The sequence below is a fragment of the Pteropus vampyrus genome, unplaced genomic scaffold, assembly GCF_000151845.1.
Source record: "Pteropus vampyrus isolate Shadow unplaced genomic scaffold, Pvam_2.0 Scaffold322, whole genome shotgun sequence".
Taxonomy (NCBI): domain Eukaryota; kingdom Metazoa; phylum Chordata; class Mammalia; order Chiroptera; family Pteropodidae; genus Pteropus; species Pteropus vampyrus.
Window position 1 is genome coordinate 696639 of NW_011889103.1, and position 16237 is coordinate 712875.

Sequence of the window (16237 nt, forward strand, 5' to 3'; positions counted from 1 at the left end):
TGTGCAGGAAGAGACACTACCCAAAGTCCAAGTCCCACTGTGGTGGAGGCAGCGTTCTTTGTTATACAAATGACCACCCAAAAGTGGGCCTGCTCTTCACTGACAAAATCAGGGAAAAAAAGACAATTTCTGGAAGAGCCAACAATTCTTTCCTTGGGTCTTTCTTTGGTCTAACTTGCCCAGGTTTTCAGCATGGGGCCCAGCACATAGTAGGTGCTCGGTAAAGACTGGCCATCATGGTGATGAAGATGCATCCGACTATTTTGGCAGGGGTTGAAAAGGCAGTTTCCTTTTGCACAAGTTCATAGGTCATCAGGCATTTATAAACAAAAAGTTTATTTTCATCACAAGAAGCACACAGACTATATACAGTACACAACAGAAGTAAAAAAAGTGCATTATGCATCTTCTACTGCAAATTCACAGTACAAAAGATACTGCCTTTTAAATATATAATATATAAAAAAAAGAGAAAAACCAATATAATAAAAAAATAATTGATATCATTATGCAACATACTGGAACCCACTGGCAGCTTCTGAAAACCAAAGGGCAACCCATCTGGTGGAGCTCCTGATTTGGGGGTGGGGGTCAGTACCTGCATTTTGTTGCAAAGAGCTCAGGATACCAACAGAGAGGAAAATAGGGTGGTCTAGGTGGTAATAAAAATCTCTATTAAAGAAGAGTATAACTAACTGTGTGATGGCGGGATGGTGAGGGGCTGGGCTGCGGTCCAGAGGGCACCTGGACTACACCGCCCCCGGCTGGCTCGCACACAAAATTCTAATTCTTTCCTCACTACTACGGGATGCTGCATGAGCCAGTGCCTGCCTCATCTGTAGGAACTACCAGTGCGTTTCCAGCAATGCTCCTTAGACAGTTGTGGGCACACGCGTATGACTGCACAGCAGATGAGCACGGTACGGGGCAGGCCAAGCTCCAGCCCTAATGCCAACCACAAACAAGGCAAAGTATCCAATCACAGAAGGTGAGAGCTTAACAGTTTCCCATAAATACATAGTATTTGTAAACTATTATTAAGGCACTCAATTGTAAAACAATAATTACAGTGTTGGAAAAGAGGGAGGAAGTAGCCACCTTCTTGTGCAGTATGGCCAACAGAAAGAACAGAAGAGGCCCGGCGGTCTGGTTATAAACACTCCTGTTTAAGAGACTGACTGAAGCCACAGCTGTGGCACCTAACCCAAGACCAGAACAAGGCAGTCGTGTCCAGATCTACCGAGAGTAACACTAAGCAGTGTCACTCCAGATTGTTCCAGGTGATCCGCTTCACAGCTCGGGTGACAGCATGTGTGTGAATGAGAGAAGTGATGCACATGACGATTTGATTCAAACTATATATATATTCAAATACACACACCACACACACATACATACACATGTGGCATGAACTCATACACACAGGTATTCAGTTGCAGAGCAGACAATTAAAAAACCAAGTAGCCAAGCATGGAGGTCAATCAACTACCTTGGATTGGCATGAAGAACTGGCAAGAATCTGTAGGGTGAGAGAGAACACAGCAGGTGACCCTACGCTATGCTGACCAGATGTCACAAATTTCCCGGCCCACCGTCTTCCTGCCAGAGGTGGAGCGGTTGCCCTCACTGCATTGTGTGTGTCTGGGGAAACCCTGCTAGGTGGCAAGCCAGAGTAGAGCTGGGTGAAATGTATTCTGGCACCAAGCATTTCCAGCCAACAGAGAGCAAAGTCTCCCTTTGGACACCTTGGGCGAAGTTACTTATAAGAGCTTGGCTAAATGATACCACATTTGTTCCTAATGGGGAGAAATGGCTCCAGGGGACCAGCGGGATTCATCAGCCTTCTGGGATCAGGCCTGTGTGGTGAGACAAGAGTACTGAAGTACAGGGTTGTCCTGAAGGTGTTAATTCTATTGCAAACTCGGCTCCATCCTGTGGCATCCTCTGGGCTTACCCATGAGGGAGAAGACTTTAGAATGGACTGGAATGCTTTTATGCTGGGAGGGCGGGGTGGAACTGAAGGAGGCTGAACAGTACAGCCATCTGTGAGCACCTGGTGAGTGATCTGCATACCAGATGGACAGGGTACTACTACCTGGCAGAGACTGTTCACCATCTCCACCCCCCAGGAGGTTGGTATGGGTCCCCACACTGAGACAAAGGAGGCAGGGAATACCAAGAAAAAGAACCTTGTTCTTAAGAAGCTCATGCAATGACAGACATTGCTCCAAGGCAAAGAAATGCAAATTGGCATTGTCAAAGCAAGATCAGAGGGCAGCATAATTTCTCCTCTCCCAGGGCCAGTTTCCCCTTTACACTTAACAAAACTTGACAAGACGGCCTCCCTGTATCAATGCAACATGAAGATCTACTTCAGTCTAACTTATGGCATGCTGTATGAAAGTGAGGGAAAGGTGAGGTGGATGATGAAATGCAGCTGAATACATGAAATCGAGCTGATTTACAAAATTTTTGTTCTCTCCTAATTTGACAAAGGCATTCCATGAAAATGGAAGTCACCAAAATCAGTGACTTTTATGGCATACACCCCTGCCTCTCACTTATGCCACTCATTTTCAGAATGTTCCCCATCAGCTATGATTACAGGCGTAGCATCGGTCAGGATATGGCATATCTTATTGAGCAAAATTTCTTTTCGGAGACTGGTATGAATCTGTCTTTGCCAAGATGCTCCCAAGTCTGACAAATGCTCGTCTTGCTAGTATATTTCAAATAGCAATTTGCCATATGTTAACGTGTAACTGACCTGGGTCTAGGAGAGATATCTTTAACCTTTCCTTCAGGCCAGAATATTATCCATCAAATCAAGAATGCTTCATTTTGCTCTGATAGGGCCCTACGCCCTGGTCTGTTTCGATGTAAACGTCCGAGCTGTGCTTCTGAGAACAAATGGATTATTTTTGACAAAGCCAAAATCTCACTCATATTTGTAGTCCTCCTCCCACCCTTTAACTAGATTAGCAAAATTATGGCTTTCAAAATTAAAGTTTTCAAAAATATATCACTCTAATACATGGGCATGGTGAAAAAAACCATAAGCCTGTCATCACCAAATCTAAAGGATTATTTTGACACAAAAATTGATCTACCACATGAAATTTAATTTGGCAAAACATATTGAACTTGATTTTTTTTTTTTCTTTTGAGAATATACTTTTGTTGGCTGAGAGAGAGGAAGAAAAACATAACAGGGCTTTCAGGAATAAGTAGATAATCACTATTAAGGTAATTTCAATGGACAGTGGTGGGAAAATAAATTGGTCTAAAGTAAAATAATGTATACTTGAAAAAAAAATAATAAAGTCAGCGAGAAAAAGTTCTCAGAGAGAGGGATTTTGCAAAAACTACCTACCAGTTGAAATATGGACTGGCCTTGTTCTTGAAGACCCTGGGTGCTCTCTAGAATGGCTGCTCTTGGGGTCCCAGTTCTGACCAATATAAGATGGTGACTCATTCACCCACCTTTAGAATTTGGCTGGTCCTTGAAGGCTTTCTAGTTTTACTGAATTAATCTGGCTGACCCAGCTGAGTGTAAGCTGCAACTGTGGGAAAGCTTCAGCCAGCAGCATTCCTCCTCGGACACAGCCACGCCACCCTGTCACCGTGGGGGTGGGCTGGCAAGGTCTGGGTTGGGAGGATTTGGCCTGAGGTGTTGAAGGAGCAGGAAGGCCTTCGCATTTTCCCACTTTCTTCCCAGAGGGCCCTGGGCAGCTCTATGTTGTCAAATAAAACCAGAGGTCAGCACTTTTTTACGCAGTGCCTGATAGCAAATATCTCAGGCTTTACAGGCTACCGATCTTCGTTGCCTATTATTTTCTTATAAATAATTTTCTTAAAAACCATTTTTAGCTCACGGGGCCACACACGAGAGTCTGCTGACCCCTGAATTAAACCTTTCTAATCAAGCCGCTTCTCTCTTCAAATATTTTAATACCCCGTCTTGCTGACTGACACCAGATGACCCTCCACTTAAGCCCACAGCCCCACAGCAGCATGACACACTACGCTCACCTGATCCTAAAGGGGCTCCTCATGGAGCCCAGGCTGGGACCGCAGACCCCTCCTATACCCCGTCCTTGCTGCAAGGAAGAGCCGAAGAGAAACAGGCAGAATTCTCCCCACAGGAAGGGGCAACTGTAAACATCTATGAAGCTTTTCAACAGCCACATTTCTCTTAGCTGGAATCTCCTTTCCTCCCCCAATACGAGTAGATATGACCAAATGAACCTGAGTGCTGGGGCTGCTGGCAGGACGATCCACATCTCAGAACCACTGCCCCCACCGGACACTTGAGTGCTTTCAAAACCTCAGCACAACTACTGGGGCTCAACAGCACAGGAGACGCAACATGCTTGCGGGGTCCTTCTCCTCAGAGTGGGAGCCATTTAAACACCACCGTTAGCAACTGAGGACATCACACATTTTCCCTCGCCAGACCCCAGTGCTAGCCGGACACACCCCACTCAGCTGTCAATACCACACCAGCACAGAGACGTCAACCACACGGATGATCTCCACGCACCAGAGCTGGTCCAACAACAGCGTCAACTCCTTCGTGTAAATTTACACAGCAGCGCATGGTGCAAGAAGAGTTAGAAATCTTAACACTTTTGGGGGTCACAACCAAAAAAAAAAAAATTCTTTTTGGAAAACCTTTTTCTGACACAGCATTACTCCCTGGAACAAGCCTTCGTCACTATTGTATTTTAAAAATAAAAAGCACAGCAAGAACAGAGGTAGGACTTATATTGCCATCCAAGAGTTTTCCCATAAGGGCCTGAATGAGCTAGGAACATGTGCTATGGTGAAGATGCCGTAACTGCAACTTTCGTATGTTGCAAATGGAATATTTCTGATATGTGTGCATATCTGTATATCCCCTTCTTAAGACACGATTCTTCTTGCAAACACATGACTTGGGCTCAGCGTCTGCTGGCCGACAGCTTCCAGTTCTCCCAGCCACACGACCGACACTCCTCTTCCTTCTTGGGCTGCATGTCTGCTTCTCCTCATCTCTGTGGCAAGAGGGGGAAAGTTCAGAGGATGCTAGTTGTTTAAAAACAATCGAGACATGAGGGGCTGACCAAAATCCATAGTGAAATTCGGGGAGGATCACGTGATCAGCTAAAGACGGGTCAGCTTTTGCACATCCATGAGGGGCTTTTCAAGTTTTCTGGGGCAGATTTCCCTGACAGTTTAGAGGTGGTGGCTGGGTTCCTCGGGGTTGCCTGGGGCTCATGTAAGAGGGAAGCCTCACTCAACTTGGCATCCTGGGAGTCAGCAGTGGTGGATGCGTCAGCCTCACTGGTCAGGTCTTCTGTTGAGAAGTTGAGACTTCCAAGCTTGGCAAGAGAGTGTGAGCGTTTGAGTGGGGACGAGACGGTAAGGCCCGCCAGCCGGAGCCGAGTCTCAATCTCCTGCGTCCGCTGTTTCACCAGCCCCGGCTTTCCGCGGACACTGTGGATGCTGTCACTGCTAGAGCTCCGGGTCAGGTTGGAACTCATGGAAGATGAGGTGGGAGTGTAGCAGATGGTCTTCAGAAAATCTTTCGAAAAATGACTGGTGTGATCCAGGCGGCAGAGGAAGGGAGTGGGGCTTTTCAGCGAGGCACCTTCTGCTGCAGGTGGGGTGGCCTCTGGCTTCTCATCACTCCCAGCTTGGTCTGGCAGAGCCAGGGCCCCTGGCAGAGGGGCAGGAGCCAGGTCCTGGTTCTCCTCAGGTATGCTGGCCTCCAGCCTGCTGGTGGCACCGTCCCTGAGGGGAGACACTGGGTCGGCGGGCATACCCTTCAACCTCTCTAGTTCTTTGGTGTGCTTGCGGACCAAGCCAGCCTTCTGCAACTGAATGATGGATTCCTGGTGCTGCATCAGGTAGCTGTGCGTTGTTGGTTTCTCGGCTTCTTTACTGAACAGAAGCCGCAGGTCCTTGGCCGGCTTCACGTCTTTCTTGGGTTGTGATTCTTCTTTCACTACTTCCATGCTGGGAGGATTCTTATCACAGTGAGAATTCTTCAAAAGAAGGGCCTTTGGCAGGACTTTTTGGGTTTCTCTGGAAGGTTCCAAAAGGCTAGCTGGTAGTTCCAGGGCAGCCCCGGCCCCAGAGCCATCAGTGTCCAGCCTCCTTGGGCCTGCTGGTAGTAGAAACGGGGGAGTTTCAGTTGGGCCGGCGGCCAGCTTCTCCAAAGTTCGTGACCTGCCCGATGTATGGGTTGTAGGGGAAGACGTGAGGTGGGGCAGGAAGGATGGCTGGGTGCAGATGGCGGGAGCACCCGGGTTCTCGAGTCGCTCCCTGAAGGCCTCAGGAGCCTCGCTGGCTGGAGGATACATGCAGTCGGCACAGGATTTGTAGGAAGGCTTCACTTTGTTGAGGATCCCAAATATAGCATCGTGCTGGAAGGGGACAAGAACATAGTGATAGTAATATGAGGCAAGGACCACCAAGTACCAGGAGGGCATGGAGGGGGAGGGGTTGGGGGATGAGCCCTGGAGAGGCAGCACTCTCACTTCAGCAAGTGCAGGAACAGAGACCTCAGAACCCACTTGACCACGACTGATGTAGGTTAGATGCTGAACCAAACTTTCCAGAAGCTGAGTGCACATGATCCTGGACAAACCTTCGGCCACACGGTCAGCAGGGCCTCAGGGCCTCCCTCTCACACCCACCTCTGCTACCTGCACCAAATGATGCTCTTCTGAGGCTTGGTCTCATCTGAACATTCCGACCTCATGGCATTGTGATAATTACATGGAATAATATTTTAGACACAGTAAGTACCTCTCCCTTTCTTCCTCTTTCAGAAAAAATCTGCATTTGAGGAGTCTACAGCCTGACAATGAAACTTTTCCCTTTTAGCATGAACACAGCAATGGCTCGAAAGAACCATCACCCAGCTGTGCTCTTCTCAGAGAGGTGGCAAGTGGCAAAAAACAGTTTTAGAAGGACTCTAATGTAGACTCAGACACAGGTGCTCACAGCCCCGATGAAGGAGCCAGGCTGAGGTGGGTTTTAAATACCAATGGAAAACACATTGGAACTGTTTCCCAAAGAAAATCACCTGCTTCTGTCATCAGGGGGGCTAAGTGAACATGACATGTGCCTCTACGTCCCTGTTTGCCTCCCTCTTGTGCTCACTGAAGGCACCAGGGCTGCGCCTCAAGGCTAAGACTGAGTTGAAAGCCGCTAATGTAGAGGTAGCGAAAGCCAACACTCTCTCCTTGAGAGTTGTTTAGCTGTGAGATTCCTAAGCTTGTCTAAAATGAAGACTTCCTGGCAAAGAGTGGATGTTGTAGGCTTCTCCTGCCAAGTGAGGCTTGTTCCCCCACCACTCTTACTGTCAGAGATTAATACTATCCTGTGTGGCAGACCACGGTCCCCCAAGGTAAGAAGTCACAGGCAGGTCCAATACTGGAGGAGTCAAACAGAAACTCAGGCATGATTCCTGGAAGCTGCAGGAGAGTGTGTGGTGGGGGAGATGGGAGGCCGGGTCTCCCAGAGAATTCTATCTTAGCTGGCTCACAGGAAGGCCTGAACTCCTGACCCAGGAATTTTTCTGAAGCTCTAACCAAAGTGTCTCCCTATTTATCTCTTCTAAAACCTTTAGAACCTAACATTCTAAAATGTGGTAAAAATCTACTATGGTGGGAGATTTGAGAGCACCTTTCAGAGTCCGTGGGTCCCGAGGGTGGGAGAGAACCCATTTATCCAGCTCACATTTAGGGAGCACCTCTCCTGTGCCAGAAGTTGTATTAGGTGCAGGGGCTGCAAACAAGACACAGTCCCTGCCCTCAGAGGGCCTACTGTCCATTGGTGGAATGGACCAGAAACCACGAGAAAAGTGCCAGCACAAAGAGGGATGAGCTCAAAGTCTTTCCGAGAGGAAGGGTTTTCCAGAGGGAATGACACCTCAGCAGCAGGGCTCTGCCTTCAAAATGCCTCCCAAGCTGTGCATGTCTGTCCTCGCCCTGTCCTCTGAGCCACCATCATCTCAGGTTCCTGCTTCCACTCTCACCCCACTGGCCTGCCTACAGATCAAACCAGAGGAACCTTGACACTTCCCTGCTTAAAGCCCTCCCATGGCTTCCCAGTGCCCCTGAAACAATTTGCTGAGACCTGCCCTCGCATCTGGAGGCTTTGCAGGCCCTGGCCACCTGTTCGACCTCAACTCAGACCACTGCTCCTCAAGCACGCCAAGTGCCCTGCCCTCAGGGAGCGCCTTGGGACCTGCCGCTCCTTGGGCCCAAAGACTGTGCTCCTGGCTCTTTGCATGGCCAGCTCCTTGTCATCCCCTCCCCTCTCAAGTTATCCTCCACCATGCCATAGTTTATCTGTGTCATCACGCTGAGTACCACCTGCATTTGTTTTGCCACCTCCTCACGGCTTTGCCATCCATCTCTACATGAGACTACGTGTACTCAGCTGTCTTACTCACAGCTGTATCCTTCACTAACCGGGCACCATAAGTAATAAACATGAGTTAAACAAATGAGTGAATTTCTCTAGGTCCTACTCCCTAGATAACATCACCCATTTAATCCAATTCTGGCCAGGAAAGGAGGGCTGTGTCCAAGCTACTCCTGTGTTCACCATTCTACAACTCACAGCTATGCCATTTAGGACCAACCATGGTACCACTATCCTGGGCCAAGAGGTTGTGTGTCATCTATCTTTACAGGTATTTGATCTTCGAGGGAAGGGTGGACAGTGGAGGGAATTCATGAGTAATTAATACTTGGTTTGCAATATGTTTTATGATTTGGAGATCGGTAGGGTCTAACATCCCAGTTTTGTTTGCATTATAACGTGACGACAGACCCTCTGTAGATTAGAATGCGTCTATCAGCTTTCCAAGTGCTCTTACTTGAGAATCACAGATGTCCTGGGAGACGGGGTGAGGCTAGGGGAAATGGAGCTCCTCCTCTTGCCTGTGGTGAGCTAGCACAAAGCAAGGGAGGAACACAAGCCCTGACGGCACGGCGCACTCCTCCAGGAGACCAGCCGCCATTCCTGCGCCACTTGGAGGAGGAAAAAGGCTGGAGGAATTTATGGTTTTCTAAGTACATGCCAGGTGGAGGCTAAAACCTTACTGCACACAACCTACTGAATATGACTCCTAAAGGGGACTGATGGGAGTTAAAATCCAGGTATGTGATGATGGTGGGGAATTACTATATCAATTGCTTTAAGGGTGGTGATGGTACTGCGGTTGTTACATGCTGAAGCATTTGTGAATAAATAATATATGTGGGAGAGTGAGTGGGGGTGTGATGAACTAAGAATAGCTGCGTATTGAGAAATGTTGAAGCTGAGTGATAAGGTATGTTTTACGTTTTACATAAGGAAATAGAAAGAGTTGGAAGCCCTGCCCATGATGTGAATGAGGCGCGTGGGGTGAAAGGGGCACCCAGGGATTGGTGTTGTCCCCTGTAGATCCCCGATCCCCTCTATGTCTACATTCCCAATCGGCCTGCAGAATCACTGAAATAAACCCACAGGCCATAAGGGGTGAGAACTGCCAAACTGGCAGAGTAGCAAAGGTGGCTGTGAGGGGGCTGCTCTGCAGGGCAGGAAGTAAGTGATGCGGTCCGCTGCCCCCACATGCTGGCCCCACCCCTACCTCAAAGTCGTCTGGACAGCTCCTCTTGCTGTTGTTATTATTTAGGTTTTCCCGGTTGAGCAGGTTTTTATCCAGCTGAGTTGGGGGCCTCCCCCACTTCCCAGCTCCTGGAGCCTCCTCCCTTTGCATCTCCTCCACCTGTGGCAAGGGGCCACTCCGGGTTTTCAGGCTCCCGAACTCAGGTTTCTTTCTCACTTCCTTCTCACAGAGTCCAGGGCCTTCCTGGGGAGGTCTGACTGGCTTGTGTGCCTCTGCTGGCTGAGCTGCTTCATCCAACAGCAAGTCCTTCTCCAGATCCTCCAGCTGGACTAAACTGCCAGTTTCGTCACTGGGGGAATGCAGGAGGGGGTCTGAGAGTCGTCGGAAACAGCACGGGAGAGCGGGTTCTCCTAGGGCTCTGCTGCCTGGGAGCCCAGGCTGGGCAGCATCATCCAAGCAAGGTGGCTGGGCCTCCAGGGTACCATCCAGGGTCTCTGGCAGGAAGTCCCCAGGCTCCGCAGGGTCATCCACAGGCGGCTGGAGGCAGCTCTTGGTCTGCTGGCGCCACAGCTTGTTGTGCCTTTGTTTGCTGGGGGAGGAAGGGCAGAGGAAGATCAGCAGAGGGGTGGGGGTGAGCCGGCAAGGGACAGCACCAGGCTCAGGTGGATGTAGGGGGTTCACTTAGGTAAAGCTTCTCTCTGTTCATCTGTCCCCAAGAAATGCAAGGATGAGAGAAACAGCATTAGGACCCTAAATCAGTGTGGCTTGCATGAGAAGCCTTAAATGACTTTCTGTCATATGATAAAAATGTGGCAGACATGTGAAGGAGTTTAGACCTGAAATGTTATCTCGATCCCAGTGTCCCTTCTCATTTGGTGAATATAGGGATGCCACTTAATGTTCCATTTCTCAGTTTCTCCATCTGTCAAATAAGAATAATAATCCTCACCTACCTATATAGCAGGGAAATAACGGGGCTCAAAGCAGAAAGTATGTAAAGATTTATACAAATATATGTATTTATATTTATATGTATTTATGCTAATATAGCTATGTAAACACAAAATGCACTAGAATAAAGTTGGGAAGACGACGGAAAATTGGAAATATTTGTTTAGGTCAGAGAAGTTATATATCAGTTTTTAAAATATGTTTTCTAATACTATGGTGTTATTTTTACATTTTTAAAATATAAAGGTAAAAAAAAAAGAAAGGCTTATAGCGAAATAAAGTAAGAAAGAGGTCACCTCCACGAATGACCCTTAGATAGAGCAATACCAACAGCATGGGGTTGTGAGGGTTAAGATGAGAAAGAAGTAAATATAAACTAAGGGTTTGCTGTTGTCATTCAATGCAAGAGAGTGTCACGATCATTCATGACTGCTCTGTGTGCACATTCCAGGCAGGCCAAGGAGCCCTCAGAGAAGGCTGCAACTCAAGGCCAGTGCTGTGCTGCCACGAACCTGACCTGGTCAGGCTGCAAAGGGCACTCACTGATGGGAGAGCGTGACTGGGGGCTAAGGAAGAGGAGAGCAGGATGCACACGCTCCCCCCTACTCCCACTCCTCCTCGGCCCTGCCTGGGGATCTGTCCAGCCACTCTCTCTCTGGGTGATAGTGGAGATGTCTGGAGCAGCCCCGGACCCTGTTCAACCCTGCCACGGTGCTCCGGCTTCCCCAAACGTGGTCAGGAGGCCAAGACTTAGCCTGCGGCTCCCTCACAATATCAGTCAGAAATAACCCAGGGAGGCCTCCTACAGGTTGAATTAAAAGAGAACAGGGAAAAAGTGAACCCCAGAGTCCAGCAGGGGTCCTCCTGGGGTGACTGTGGGGGCAGGAGAACCTCGAGGCTTCTCCGCCTTAAAGGCTGACAGACCCGGGCATGTGCTCCCTTCTGCTGTCCACTGTCCACTGGCTGTGGAATGTGGGATAAAACCTCCAGCATCAATCAGTTCCTTATTCCTTCATAAATGGGGAATAACCTATAGTTTGCAGACCTTTTTCAGGTAGGAGTTAGAGATTTAAAAAGAAGCTACATCATTATTTACCATGAGCCAGGTCTATCAAAGCCTCTGTAAAGGTAAACTTAAAGGTAAATTTAAATCTCACAACAACCCTATCAGGTGGGCGTTAATTCTTAGCTCAGAAAGAGGAAACTGAGGCTGGGGGAGATTGACAAGCTTGCCCTAAGTTGCCCAGCTCGTCAGTGGGGGTGACCCAGTCTGCTTCTGCAGTCCTTGGAATTGCCCTGTGGCGAAGCCTGGCACAGCGCTTGGCCCAAAGCCGATGCTCAGGAGACGGGCATCCATCCACGTGCCCGTGCTGCACAAGAAGCTGTGCCTTAGACTGGAAGTTAAGCACCATTCTCTCCTGCAGCAAAATAGCTGAATGTGCCAACAAAATCACAACAGATCCCTCCTGGAAACTACTAATCAAATCTCAAACAATAGTTGTTTTTCTCAAACCGGCTTCCCGAGAGGCAGGATTTTGGCTGTGTAAGCCACTGCTCAGATACGGACAGTGGCTCAAGCTCAGTCCTGCCAGTCCTCTGCAGACAGTCACTCACCTCGCATCCAAGATGCCTTCGTACTCAGACAGCTGCCTCATAAAGCCCGCGTTAGGGCGCGTTATACTGCGCTTTTGCTTCACATAGTTGTACGCTTTCTCCAGGGGCCAGCCGAATTCCTTCATCGCATACGCTATGACTGTGGAAGCAGATCGACTGACACCCATTTTGCAATGTACCAAGCACTTGGAATGGTTCCTCCTGCAGGGGCCGGGGTGGTTGGTAGGGGAGAAAGTTTTTAAAAAGCTTAAACAACTTCATTCTCTCAGGTTTTTTTACTCAATGGACTGTTTTAAACCATGAAGTTAAACTCATTGCCCAAATCCTCCTATGTCTTGATGTTTACACAGCATATGTCCACACACTCTCAAAAGGAAATAACTTCACTGAGAAATCAATTAGCACACAATGGGAAATCTAGATAAATCTGTCCTTGCCTGGGCAAGTTTTACAGGGAGACCTCCAAAATCGGCTGTACTTAGGGACAAAGTGGGGATCTTCTCACATTGCTGGGACAGGCTAGGAAGTATTCCTGCTGCTAAGCATTTCGCAGACTAAGAAACCCTTTTGCAGGAAGCAACTAGGCAGCGAAAGGGAGATAAGCAAAAGCTATTCAGCTGCTAGAGCAGATGAAGACAGGGAATGGATTACTGTAGAAAAATGGGGTCAGTGAACAGAAAGCTGCCAGGCCCTTGGGACACAGGAGGGTCAAGGAGCCAGAGCGAGGGTGGCAGCACCCTAACTCAGCAAAGACAGAAAGCAGCCAGGGGAGGATGGGGCCACAGGTTAGACAGTGCTGGCTGATTTCACTTACGGCAAGGCCAGGCACAGTGTTTCTCTAGGTATCGCTTGCTCAGGAATGTGAGAGAACACCGGGCTGGAAAGAGCAGCACCTGGGACGTTTTATTTGTACAGGAGGCGAGCCCACCGGCCTGCCTGTTTACGTTAGAAGGAGCCAGCCTGTCAGGTGTGAGTAGACTCATTTCCTCAACCTCAGGCTTAAAATCCATCACCCAATCTTTCTGTCTTGTTTTGGACTACTGGTCTGAAGTCTGTACCCCAGGAATGCAAATGCAAGTGAACTATGAGACCACCCTGGTAAGGACACATTTTGTAACTTTGACCTGGAGGGGTACAAAACAGAAGATGGGATTTCAAAGTTCTTTCTGACTTCAGTAAGACAGAGTTATTCTGTTTCATGGGACCCTGGCCTCAGAGAACAGAATGAGGTAAGAACAAAAGTTAGGTGAAATCACTGACAGACTCAAGGCAGTAGGGACCTCTCATGGTCTGTCCCATTCTGCTCAAACAGGAAAATTGCACTAACTCAGGTGGAGAAGGCAAGCTATAGCTCCAGGCATCTGCCTGAGTAGAATTCCTTGGGGAAGCAGTACCAAATGCGCTCTACAACCTGGCCCACCCACCTTTCGCCTTCGGCTCAGTGACTCTCCACAGGCAGAGCTTCCAATAATGTCCACTTGCTATTAGATCCTTACCCAGAACCAGGGTTGATGACAAAAGTGGGGTCAAACGTCATAATCAGTGACAGGTAGGAGAAAACAAACTCATTTGGGCCCCCACCTGGAGGTCAGCAACTTTGCCCCTTTGGTGCTGTGGGCTAAAATCGGAGAGGGCCATCAGACGTCCAGGGCTCCCTAAGCTAGCAGACATCTGTGTCTGGGAATTGTCATTAATTTCTGCCCACCCGACATCTGTAGTTTCTTCCTCAGACCAGTTTCTTTGGCTTCTCCACCCACTTACTTCGCTTTGTTTATAAAATGGTATGCTTCGTTCCAGTGGGCAAGAAGATCTGTTGTCTCTTCATCATAGACTCGGATGTTATGATATGCAAATAAGCCAGGGAAAAAATTATCTATTTCTCTAGTGACATTTAAAATGTAGTCAACACTGCAATGAGAAAAAATAAAGAACAAATTTGGAGAATCAGAATGAGGAACTAGAAAAAACTAACAAAAAACTGCCAGAGGAAAAAAACAAATATATATTAATAAAAGGTATATATTTTTATGGTAAGACTTCTGTTTTTCCTAAATAGTAATTTTTTTTTTTTTGGTATTTTCTAAATGCCTTCTCTATGATGAGAATGTATTGTATCTGTAATAGAAAACAAAAGAAAACTCAGTTCAAAGCATTGCTAAGCAATGTTAATTCTGGAAAGTAGATATATGCATTACTTAAATATATTTTTAAACCCTCTTAAAGTTTCAAAATTCGTAGATATTATTAGCATATGAAGGCTTTAAAAAAAAAAACTAAGTCCACTTTTAAATTGTTAAAAAGCAGAATATATCTGTCCATTATTTGTCCTTGGGAACTGCCTTGAATCTTTTTTGAAACAAGGCAGGCTATAAATAAATAAATAGTTGAGAGGGTCTACTAACCCAGGTTTCATAGGTCTCTAAACTTAATACTTATATTCCTGGAAGACTAAAATAATTTCAGAAATTTTAAAATACCTCGAATAGATTTCATAAGTGATTCCTTATAAATACTTTTAAAAATACCTTTAAAATAACTTACTTATTCCCAGCAAGATAGAAAGCATAGACAGTATCACCCTACATTTTAAGAATACTTTCTGTTGAAAGAACACATCTTAATCAGTAGTTCTAAAGATATATTTTAAGGTTTGTTTAGTCTTGACTTTTAAATGTAGTAATTCAAAGATGTCATGTCAGACCCACAGAATGGTGATTTTGTGGCTGTGTTTAAAAAAAAAAAATGTCCAGACATCTGTTCTTGAAGGTCTAGATTTAAATATTTTTTATTCTTGCTGCTGAGCATTTCTTAGAGAAAACTAAGACAGGCATGTGTTTCTGGTCGACACAGAGTATTTAGCTGCAAGATTCCCACCCGGCCCAAAAGTATAAACTCAGATAGAACCAGGAGTGGTCAAGGGATCAGAGCTGCTGACTGGCCCATCAGAGAGGTGTGTCCATACAAGGACTCTCAGGAGCTCTGCCGGACAGTGGGGCAGTGAGAGGGGGCTCATGGCCCTACCAGCATCCAGGCTGTCTATACTACTGGACTGTGATTTAGGATCATTCTCCCAGACACACACCATCACACAAACCCCCAGAAAATCTAAAATCCATGAATTATTCAGGAGGTGGCACTCTGAAGCACATCTGTTTAGCAATGCAAACAGGCCTGGCTGCTGGGGTACAGGCAATTAAAGGCGGGCAGCACAAGGGCTCGACCTCGGTGGCAGAGCAGAGGGTTTATATATGCTGCCTAAAAGGACAAGGGAAGACAAGGGGAGCAGACTCACCCTGAGCCCTGCAGTTCCTCCAGATTGGATGCATTCCATTCAGAGCCCTGGGGGACAGATCACACAAACCCCTATGAGTGTCACATGTCTGCCTCAGAGCTGCTTACGGGATGCAGGGTGTGAGCGCTAGGCCTGATGGTGATGGTGATTTCATGGGACCGTGGCCTCAGAGAACAGAGAACTGACAGAGGCCAGTATCAAAGCAAGTTCCAGAGGCATTCACAACATAGTCAGCACAATGGGGGAAGGGCAAGTTCAGGAAAACCTGCTCCCCTCTCACCACTTCCTTTCCTGAGACTCCAGCAGGGTCCTCTCACCAGAAGCAATGACCTCTGACCTCCTACTCAGGAAAGGGCACTTTCACATACCACTAATTAAAGCAGGAATCAACCTACCTTTTCTGGGAAATGTTTTGGTAATATTAAAAAAGTTCCTACCCTCTGACCCGGAAATTACACTTACAAAAAGCTACCCTGAGGAAATACCCAGAATTTGCACAAAGAATTATGTATAAGGACATTTACAGTTATTTACAATAACAAAACAGTGGAAAGAACCCAAAGGTCCAACAAGAAGAAATTAGTAAAATAAACAATGATAGATCCATATGATGGAGCCATTAAAATAACTTATACTTTTGGAGAATATTTAAAGATACAGGGAACACCATATAATGAAAAAAATTTTTTTAAGTGTGATACAAAACTATGTATACATAAACAGTATAGTTCTTTCCTTTTTAAAAAAAGCTATATATGCATTAAAAA

General features: G+C 47.0%; 1 protein-coding gene across 2 annotated transcripts in view; it reads right to left on the minus strand.

The window, feature by feature from the left end:
- Positions 1–312: 312 nt before the first annotated feature.
- Positions 313–16237, minus strand: part of SSH1 (slingshot protein phosphatase 1) — a 52391-nt gene continuing 36466 nt past the window's right edge. For both annotated transcript variants that reach the window (XM_023521894.1, XM_023521895.1), the window contains 5 exons: positions 15471–15517; positions 13940–14086; positions 12179–12379; positions 9635–10202; positions 313–6410 (listed from right to left, as the gene is read on the minus strand). In XM_023521894.1, coding sequence (XP_023377662.1) covers positions 5157–6410; positions 9635–10202; positions 12179–12379; positions 13940–14086; positions 15471–15517 — 2217 coding nt within the window. In that variant the 3' untranslated portion in view covers positions 313–5156. The remainder of the gene's footprint in view (positions 6411–9634; positions 10203–12178; positions 12380–13939; positions 14087–15470; positions 15518–16237) is intronic.